Here is a 10,153-nt window from a genome sequence, read left to right on the forward strand (position 1 = left end):
TGAACTTCTCCCGAAAGTTGACGATTTTTTTGAGAAATGCTGTGAAGTCAGCATATCAAAATCAACCAATGACGAAAATGCATTTAGTGCAAACCCATATGACATAATCAAAATCGTAAATGAATTTGACAAAACATTAAAATATGTGACAATACTTATAAAATGTGACGAGATTCCTGGAATCGCTGGATATAATTCAAGCAAGGAACACCCCACTGCAAAACAAAACGCATTTACGCAGATGATGTCAGCGTCCCAGTCTAGAAGAAATCCACACAAGATTCCTGTTGACAAGCCCAGGTTCAGTGGTATGTTTTATCATTTTAATACTAAGCAGATATTTTACAAACATTGTAACAACGTTCAAAATATAGATTCAATGTTGAAAATCGTCTTAGTTTTAGATGGGGCATTTCAAAATCTAAAAACGTCAGGATATACTAGGCATAATACTGTCAAAAGTTGTCTATATATAAATTGCTTTTAAAGAACTTACACTGTTTTTAATATCTGCTTAATTGTTTTGTGTTTCACTTTTTTCACTGCTAAAATACAGGGGAAAAAACGGTAATTTTCTGTAGCTTTCATCATGCATGTCATTAATTTTGCTATTTGACAATAACTTATTTAAAATTTAAATTTCAGCAAAGGACAGACTGTACAATGACTTGGTAACTGATATTGAGGAAATGAAATTTCCAACATCTATGGTGGATGACGACATCAAACGGAATGTTATGGTGTTGGTAGATGTCCTGTGGTACATTGATGGAAGTCACGAGAAATTCAGTAAATGTCAGACTGACAGAAGAATTCCAGAAAGGTATTAATAGTAAAACTTGCCCATCCAGTGTATGGCACACAGAAATTTGTTAGACCTTCTACAATATGTTACTATATCTTTAATACATGTGTAATTATACAGCTTAGTATGTTTAATAATGTCTATTTTCATGGTAGAAATCCCAAAATGCAAAGTTACTCCCTATTTTTGACAATGTATTGTATATATTGAAATATTTGACATTGAAATACAAAAATTTATTCGCATATTTTACAGGTTTCTGAAGTATACTGGCTACAACGATTTTCGCAAAAAGCGGAAGGCTGCACCCCAATTGTCCATGCAGGAGCTGAACCGCCATGCAGGTTTGATATTTCGACTGTCAACATCTACACATTCAAGGGTTTGGGGAGAGTTTACATCAGATCTTGAAAAGTTGTCCATTTCTCTGCAATTTTATGCTTCATATCTAAACAAGTCTAACGAAAGCCAAAAGAAACGACAATCACTTAGTCATCCCGTACGAGAGGTGGGAGAACACTCCACTATATTACACTTTCCAAAATGTCAAGGGCCAGTTCATCAAGTTTATGGAGTCATAGATCAAGTCATGAGTGAAATGACAGAGTACACACCAGTGTATTTTGATGAAAGTTTACATGTGGAACAAATCTTCAAGTGTAAAGTGCAGAGACACAGGTTTATAGAGAATCTATCTCTACGTCAAGCGGTTGATGTCCTGACATACGATCCTGGGGCAGGGCTTGGTAAGGTTGTGTATATTTGGCGTGTCCCTGATGAACGATCTCCTGAGGAGATGATGAACACAGCAAAGAGGGTTCACAAACAACTTGAAGCTAGATTGCCCGAGTTTCATACCAGAGAAATGCGTCGGGAATTTGCAATGACTTACTCATCGCAAGTTCATATTTCACCACACATTCTTAGATCCATTTATGCAGAGCTAACATTGGATGCAACTGGGTCTCAGAATCCATCAATTGATGCAAGACTTCGTCAAGCAATAATCAATGGAGATCCAGAGTTGGTTACAGATCTGCGCAAATTAAATAAGGGTCGGCCAGATGACACATTTGAAGTGTTCTATGATCAATTGGAAAAAGAAGTGAACACAACAACAGCTGTAGATGATCGTCGTCACGGGAGTGTACAACATTTCAGTAAACACATTTCAGTGAGAGACTTAATTGAACAAACCGCCAAAAACTGCCCTGAAGGTACACCTATTCCATCAGAAAGTTCCCTACTTTTTGCTTTTGTTCCTAAAAATGCATACACAAATACAGCAAAACTATACAAAGGCAGAGTCAATCTTCAACATAAAGTACAATCAAGACAACTTCGAAGTTCTCACATAGATGAACATTATTGTGCGGCTATCTTCAAGTATCTGAGGAGCTATGCAATTCAGAACAGAGAACAAACTGATTTGGTGTGTTTGGATGACAAGTCAAAAGTTGACTACGGTGAGCCAGGTATGGCTATAGCTACTGGGGTACGTGGGAAGAAATCTCTTGTACCCGTTGGTGCTGTATTAGGTGCACTAGACCACGATGTTGGATCAAAGGGATCGCTGACACCATCTGTATGTTTACATGTTGATATTCCGGAAGACATCCATGAGAGCTTTTATAGGGGACAGGTTTATGTGACATTAAAGGATTCCATATTCAAACCATCTACTCCTTTTAGGCATGCTGTGGAGCTCATGTCTTCTTTGAAGATATCGCATGATCCTAAGCCGTACCTTCTACTTTACACAGACGGAGGCCCAGACCACAGGACAACATTTGGAGGAGTAAAGCTATCACTGATTCTCTTGTTTAAACATCTTGATTTAGACATACTCATTGCTGCAAGAACTGCACCAGGAAATTCATGGGCGAATCCTGCTGAAAGGATCATGAGCCTCCTCAACTTAGCCTACCAGAACGTGGCATTGTACCGAGCAGAGATGTCCAGCCACCTTGAGCAAGTTTTGAAATCGTGTGGGTCAATGACAGATGTCAGAAAGAAAGCAGAAAGGGAGGATAGTTTGGAAATGGCTTGGTTGAGGTCGTTACAGGACATGATCAGTCTCTTAAACAAAAGAACAGAGCGTGTTAATCTCAAAGGCAAGAGTTTTAAGTCGCTTTCGCCCGGCGCATCCAAAGAAGAGGTGTCAGAGTTCGAGTCCAAGGTGAGACATGTAATCGACCCCGACATCAGGATGGGCCACTACACAAAGGTAGCCCTGAAGAGCTGTGATGGGTATAACCAGTTTATTCAAAGACACTGCATTGAGCGGAACTATATTTTCCAGGTATATCCACAAATATTGTAATACATTCATGTATGCCAGGTCTGGCATTTAATAGCTTTGACATTGGGTTTAATTAATATTTTAAAAAAAAATTCATTATAAAACAAAAGGAGTGCTATGAAGGGCTATTCCAGTAAAACATTAGCAGGACTCCAGGTATTGATTTTGTCATTTAAAATGATAAGGAAAAAAATAATCATATTAATGTTGAAACAAACCAAAAGATACTTCTGGGTATGTTTATTTAGATGATATGACTAGAGTGTCTGATCCATTTTTTGTTTTTGTTTAAATAGATATTATGTATACATGAACAAAATGTAAAAGTATTTGAATCATACTAGTGAATATTAAATATCTTTTAAAACAGATTAGAAAGTGTGATCTGGAGAATTGTTGTTCAAGAATCAGGAACCCAACTGGAGTTGTACCACACTTTCTCCCTGACCCAGAAGTCGATCCAGATCACCAGGGACATTACAAGTCATTTGAGGATGTTTTGGGGACACCGACTTCGGAACGTGACATGCCTTCGGGACATACACAGACTATTGCCAATGTAGCTGAAGAACAGCAGGTATTATAGATTAATTTTTAAAGATTTAAGTAAAACAAATACTGTATCTTTAATACAAATGTACTAGACAAAATTAATTTAATAAGATAAACTCTGTATGTCAATGACAAGTTTTAAAGCTACATTAAACTATGTATGACTGGCAAGTTTAAAGCTACATTGAAATTCCAAGTGTTTTCTTCAAAGGATTCACAGTATTAAACAATTGTTCTCCTTAAAAGGGATGTACTAATCGTATCCTGGTGGCCCAAAATGCTAGGAAGACCATCTTGTGTGAAGAATGCGCAAAACCTCGTTGTGTGTACAGCAGACGGGCCCTGACTTTAAGGGAGGAAAGGTCTTTCCGTAGGATTAAGGATCGCTACAATTACACCTGTGGCTCCCTCATCACACCTGAAGGTAAGATAGAATATTAGAAAGAACCGTCTTTTAAATAAAAAAATATTTGATATATCAAAACTTGTATTAAAAAACTTGATGCAAAATATTTTTGAAACTTTAAAATTTAATTCCTTTTTACATTAAAACACTTGAGGTATTTATGATATTAACTGTCAAATTTATTTCGGGATGTCAGAAAATGATGTTGAACTCTTTTTACATTGTATTTAAATCCTTTTAAAATATCTTTCCTTTTGTTTGCCACAGGTGATAGTCTTCATGGCACTGTGTTTGTAAGACTGCAGTTGTGCTGTACGACTCCTATAGAGATGGCATATTATTCAGCTCCAGCGGCCATTGGTAGAAAAGACTTATGTTGTTACTGCGCTTCATTCGAGGAGACTGAACGAGATCCTGAAGCGCTGAAAACATTCCGGGTCGTGCTGCCTTTGTGCAAGCCCTGCAAAACTGCAGGCAAAGCGGTGATCCGCAGGCAACCAAAAAAGTTCTGATTTGAATGTGGTGTTTTAACTCAAGTGGTTTCAAAATGTGTAGTTCTTTTTTAATATTAATTAAGAGTTCTTTTCAAGTTTGGAGATGGCTTATTACGCAGCTGCAGCGGCCATTGGTAGAAATGACTTATGTTCAATGTTACTGTACTTCATTCCAACAGACTGTCAGAACAAGATCCTGAAGCGCCGAAAACGTTCCGGGTTGTGCTGCCCATGTATAGCAAAACTGCAAGGCAAAACTGTGATCCGCAGGCAACCAAAAAAATACCAATGTTTTTACTATGATTTCAAAATGTGTTCTTTTAAAATAGTTCTATTTCAATAAAGAGTTGTTTTGTTGTTGGATAATTTAACACCGAGTTTCTTTTTGATGTTAAACTGAATTGATACATGAAAATACAAGATTATGTCTTTACAGAAAAAAAAAAAAAATACCTACCTACCTACCCATTGAAAAAATTGTGGGTAGGGTAACCACAAACAAACAATTTTTTAATGATGGCCCAGTGGACTTAAAGATGACAGATCACACGGATGGATCAAGTTTCGATATAGCGCTTCTAGACAACCAGCTCCAGATTAGGAAAAGATGCAGACCTCCAGTTTATCCGGAAATATCTACTGGATGGATCAGAACCTGGACAAGGAGAAGCTAAGTACTACTGGTGGAATAGAAAAGTTGGTAAACTCAGATGGTGTGTTTTATCATATCATTGCTATCAAGGTCAGGATTACACCCATGTATTTTACAGGGTGGTGTGTCTTTTTAGAGACAATCCAAACCTTAACCTAGGATTTTACTGTCAAAAGGGATTTTATCCCTACTTATTCCTCCATTTTGGAGGAACCAAACAACAGTAGTACCCAGAGTGACTTCATGGCAACGCTTTTAGTGTGCAGAGTCAATTTATATAGGAATTTGATCAGGACTCGGAAGATCTTTATATTACCATTACGAAGCCTCCGACCATCAAGGACTTTCATTATAAAGTTGGGAGGAATGTAGTGTCTCGGGCCGAGTTGACCACATTGTTTACGCCGCCGGAAGTGCGTGACGGTCAACTGGCCCGTGTCAGGTAAAGATCAACCCCGTGAACCGTGTAAGCGTCTCTTCACACCTGGTCGGCCGCGGGACCACACGTGTGTTAGACGTCCTCTGTTTTTAACGGAGCCAGTAATCTCTACGTAAGTAGTGCCAGTTTCCTTAGTGCTCTGGGCTTTTAGCTAGGACACTAAGCCAGTATATTCTATTGGAAATAGAATATGGCAATGTAGTGTCTCGGGCCGAGTTGACCACATTGTTTACGCCGCCGGAAGTGCGTGACGGTCAACTGGCCCGTGTCAGGTAAAGATCAACCCCGTGAACCGTGTAAGCGTCTCTTCACACCTGGTCGGCCGCGGGACCACACGTGTGTTAGACGTCCTCTGTTTTTAACGGAGCCAGTAATCTCTACGTAAGTAGTGCCAGTTTCCTTAGTGCTCTGGGCTTTTAGCTAGGACACTAAGCCAGTATATTCTATTGGATATGTATTCGACTGCTATATCATCACCTTATCCTGACCTGTCCAGCGACCCGTGGTGATATACAGTGACTTCCACAGTGAACCATTCCACGTGCTCTATAGCGAGGTAACTTAGCTTGTAGTGTAACAGCAACGTTACTTTAATACATTGAGAGACAGATTAGTTTGTGGGTTGAAGGCAGAACATATACAGAAAAAGTTATTAACCGAATCTGATTTAACTTACCAGAAGGCACTAGAGGTCGCTATAGCCTTTGAAACAGCCACGAAGGATGCGGTAGAGCTACAGAGACAACACGTGAAGACTCCAGTACATAAGATACGGAAAGAGAAAGTACAACAGCAAACTACCAAGAAACCTTCATTTCCCAACAAGCATGACAAGAATAAGGTTTGTTATCGTTGTAAAGGCACACACCACCCCAACGATTGCCATTTCAAAGACGCCATTTGTCATAAGTGCAATAAAAAGGGACATATAAAGAAAGCGTGCTTGTCTGGTAAACCATGGAAGAAGGGTGCTCCAGTACACAGAGTTCAAGATGACAGTGGGTCTGAACCAGAGATGATCAGCTCACTAGAGATATTTGACATTTCGAGCCGTTCAGGAGAATCTGGCGGTTCTGATGCCATTTGGTTACACCCTATGGTTGATGATGTTGAATTGGCCATGGAGTTGGACACTGGGTCAGCTGTGTCAATTATAAGTCAATCAACATTTGACCGGTACTTCTCTAAGAGAAAGAGTGATATTAGAGAAACAAAAGTGACACTTAAAACATATTCTGGAGAAAAACTGAGCCCACTTGGTGTTTTTGAAGTACAAGTTGGACTAAACACTCAACATAAACGTCTGGAATTGTTCGTGGTGAAACATGGAGGACCTCCCTTGTTTGGGAGAGACTGGCTACGCAGTATAAAACTGAACTGGCATGAAATTAAGACAGTTACGGTTACAAGTGGTTCGAAACAAACACTTAGTGTAGCTCAACAGCTTGAGAAATATCCAGAAGTGTTCAAGGATGAGCTTGGTACCCTGAAGGACATTACTGCCAGAATAAAGGTAAAGGAAGGTGCTAACCCAAAATTCTGTAAAGCGCGTACTGTTCCTTTCGCCTTGAAGGAAAAAGTTGACGCGGAGCTCAACCGACTGGTCGAAGCGGGCATTTTGACCAAAGTTGAACATTCAGAATGGGCCACACCCATAGTTCCTATTCCAAAGCGGGACGGCAGCGTACGCATATGCGGTGATTTCAAGGTCACGGTTAACCAAGTTCTTGACGTCGACCAGTATCCCTTACCAAGGATCGATGACATCTTCGCCACACTTGCTGGAGGTCAACATTTCACGAAGATAGATCTAAAAAATGCCTATCTACAAATGGTTGTACGCGAAGAGGACCAACCTTACCTGACAATCAACACACACCGTGGCTTATTTCGGTATAACCGACTAGTATTCGGTATATCATCTGCTCCAGCAATATGGCAAAGGTCCATTGATCAAGTTTTACAAGGCGTGCCACGCGTACAATGCATTCTCGACGACATGATCGTTACAGGCACGACTGATGAGGAACATCTGGAAAATCTTGAAACTGTACTTCAGCGGTTGGACCGTTACGGGTTACGTGTAAATAAGGACAAATGCGAGTTCTTCAAAGGCTCCATTGAATTTTGTGGACACACCATCGACAAAGATGGCCTGCACAAGACGCCTAGTAAGGTGGAAGCTGTGGTAAAAGCACCCTGCCCAGAAAATGTAAGTCAACTCAAGTCTTTCCTTGGACTTGTGAACTATTATGCTAAGTTCATTCAGAACTTGTCATCGATTGTAAACCCTCTCAACCAGCTACTAGAGGCCGACCGGAAGTGGGTATGGTCTAAGGAGTGTGACGCAGCATTCTGACGTGTGAAGGAAGTCGTGGCATCTGAGCAAGTACTGACTCATTTTGACCCTTCGAAAAAGGTACAGCTAGCGACAGACGCATCTCCCTATGGTTTGGGCGCTGTGCTATCGCACATGATGGAGGATGGATCTGAAAGGCCAATAGCCTTTGCGTCGCGTTCTCTCTCAAAATCGGAACGCAATTATTCTCAAATAGACAAAGAGGCACTTGGGATAGTTTGGGGAGTAAAGAAATTCTACCAGTATCTGTATGGGCGTCTGTTCATTTTACTGACGGATCATCAGCCATTGACGTCTATATTTCACCCAGAGAAGGGGATCCCAATGACAACTGCAGCTAGACTTCAACGCTATGCCCTATTTTTGGCAGGATTCCAATATGACATCAAGTACAAGAGTACAACAAGACATGCAAATGCAGATTGTTTGTCGCGATTACCCTTGGTCTCTAAGCAGGAGACAGAAGGAGACACTGTCGAGACGTTCATAGTGTCTCATATGGACACTCTCCCGGTAACTAGCAAGGAAATCTCACGAGAAACTTTAAAAGACCCAACCCTGTCAAAAGTGTACACCACTGTACATCGAGGGTGAAGATAAATGCTTAGGCATATTCTACAACAATTCAAGCGTGTGGAAATAAGCATTCATCAGAACTGTCTGTTTTGGGGTATACGTGTTATTGTCCCCAGTGCACTCAGGCAAAGAGTGCTAGACGAGTTACATGAAGGACATGTCGGCGTGGTAAAGATGAAAGGCTTAGCAAGAAGCTATGTCTGGTGGCCGGGCATTGACACAGACATTGAACACGTTTGTAAATCTTGTACAGGATGCCAGGAGGTCAAGCATGCGCCACCCGCCGCACCTATTCACCCATGGGAATGGCCGTCCATTCCCTGGCAGCGTATTCATATAGATTTTGCAGGCCCATTCCTCGACATGATGTTTTTTGTGGCAGTCGATGCCCATTCAAAATGGCCTGAAGTGGTTCCGATGAAAACGACCACAGCAGAGAAAACTGTGGAGGTGATGCGAGAGATATTCAGCAGAAACGGAGTCCCAGCTCAGGTAGTGAGCGATAATGGCCCCCAGTTCGTATCGGAACATTTTTCCAATTTCATGAGGTGTAATGGAATTAAACACACAACATCAGCTCCATATCATCCAAGCACTAACGGTCTCGCGGAGCGTTTTGTCCAGTCTTTCAAATGTGCAATGAAAGCAAGCAAGAAGGACTCTGGTTCAGTACAGAAAAGGCTGGCCAACTTTCTATTGGCATATAGAAACAGTAAACATATGACCACGAATGAGACCCCAGCAAAGCTCTTCATTGGACGTAACTTACCGTCGCGGCTTGATTTGATCAAACCGGATATAAGACGATGCGTTGATGAACACCGCTGGAAACAAGAATCCAAGCGACAGGTTCCTTGTAGATCATTCTCTGTTGGAGAGCCGGTATCTATACGTGACTATCGTGGTTCACAGAAATGGATTTATGGCAAGGTTGCAGAGAAGACGGGCCCGGTCTCGTACAAAGTTGAAATTGCACCAGGTGTATTTTGGCGTAGACATTTGGACCAGCTTCGTGCTACAGAGGTGGTCGAGAAACCATCAGAAGTCAACTTACCTGTTAAAGGAGATGTTACACCCAACTCTCCAACAGTCTTACTGGAAAATACAGTCAGTAACAAGTCAAGAGTCATCGACAACAGTGTGTCGTCAGTACCATCAACAATGTGTCAAGAGTCGTCAAGTGAAGTCAGTTCACCGTCTCCTGTCATTGAGCCTTGTCCGACGCCAGAGAATATGTTGACGCCGAAGCGGCGTTATCCACGTCGCAACATCGTTCCACCAAAGAAGCTTCAAGACTTTGTTACGACCTAGTTTTCTGTTTGAGTGTTCGAAGACATTTCTAGTAATTTCTATGAACACACTGTGTCAGGGGCACAATAATCCCTGTGTGTATCATAGGAACCATGTCGGTTCCAAAATTTTTGTTAAATAACAAGTTTGTATTGATAGAACATCAAGCAGATGTGTTATGTTGAGTTAGTTGTTACAGCTACAAGTTACAGTTCACAGTTATAAGTGTTTAAATGTGTATTCGCTGATTATATCTAAAACAGTCAAATACTACTATA

General features: G+C 40.9%; 3 protein-coding genes across 3 annotated transcripts; all 3 read left to right on the forward strand.

Moving 5' to 3' along the window:
- The first annotated feature begins 523 nt into the window (after window positions 1-523).
- LOC117321235 lies at window positions 524-4,930 on the forward strand. Its single transcript, XM_033875702.1, has 5 exons — window positions 524-823; window positions 1,061-3,107; window positions 3,478-3,684; window positions 3,906-4,083; window positions 4,333-4,930. Exons 1-5 carry the CDS (start codon window positions 690-692, stop codon window positions 4,575-4,577), a joined length of 2,811 nt encoding a protein of 936 aa, XP_033731593.1. The 5' UTR covers window positions 524-689; the 3' UTR covers window positions 4,578-4,930.
- A 236-nt stretch (window positions 4,931-5,166) lies between these two features.
- LOC117321234 (uncharacterized protein K02A2.6-like) lies at window positions 5,167-8,009 on the forward strand. Its single transcript, XM_033875701.1, has 2 exons — window positions 5,167-5,259; window positions 6,330-8,009. Exons 1-2 carry the CDS (start codon window positions 5,167-5,169, stop codon window positions 8,007-8,009), a joined length of 1,773 nt encoding a protein of 590 aa, XP_033731592.1.
- A 750-nt stretch (window positions 8,010-8,759) lies between these two features.
- On the forward strand, window positions 8,760-9,896 carry LOC117321236 (uncharacterized protein K02A2.6-like). The gene has a single exon (XM_033875703.1). The coding sequence runs from the start codon at window positions 8,760-8,762 to the stop codon at window positions 9,894-9,896; it is 1,137 nt and encodes a 378-aa protein (XP_033731594.1).
- The last annotated feature ends 257 nt before the right edge of the window (window positions 9,897-10,153 follow it).

The sequence above is a fragment of the Pecten maximus genome, unplaced genomic scaffold (genome assembly GCF_902652985.1).
Source record: "Pecten maximus unplaced genomic scaffold, xPecMax1.1, whole genome shotgun sequence".
Taxonomy (NCBI): domain Eukaryota; kingdom Metazoa; phylum Mollusca; class Bivalvia; order Pectinida; family Pectinidae; genus Pecten; species Pecten maximus.

Excerpts from the sequence above, each read along its gene's own strand:
- LOC117321236 (XM_033875703.1), top strand. The coding sequence starts at position 8,760 with ATGAAAGGCTTAGCAAGAAGCTATGTCTGGTGGCCGGGCATTGACACA.
- LOC117321235 (XM_033875702.1), top strand. The coding sequence starts at position 690 with ATGAAATTTCCAACATCTATGGTGGATGACGACATCAAACGGAATGTT. Across the intron at positions 824-1,060 it reads GACAGAAGAATTCCAGAAAG|GTTTCTGAAGTATACTGGCT; the intron begins GTATTAATAGTA and ends CATATTTTACAG. Across the intron at positions 3,685-3,905 it reads ATGTAGCTGAAGAACAGCAG|GGATGTACTAATCGTATCCT; the intron begins GTATTATAGATT and ends TCTCCTTAAAAG.
- LOC117321234 (XM_033875701.1), top strand. The coding sequence starts at position 5,167 with ATGCAGACCTCCAGTTTATCCGGAAATATCTACTGGATGGATCAGAAC. Across the intron at positions 5,260-6,329 it reads CTGGTGGAATAGAAAAGTTG|AAGGCACTAGAGGTCGCTAT; the intron begins GTAAACTCAGAT and ends TTAACTTACCAG.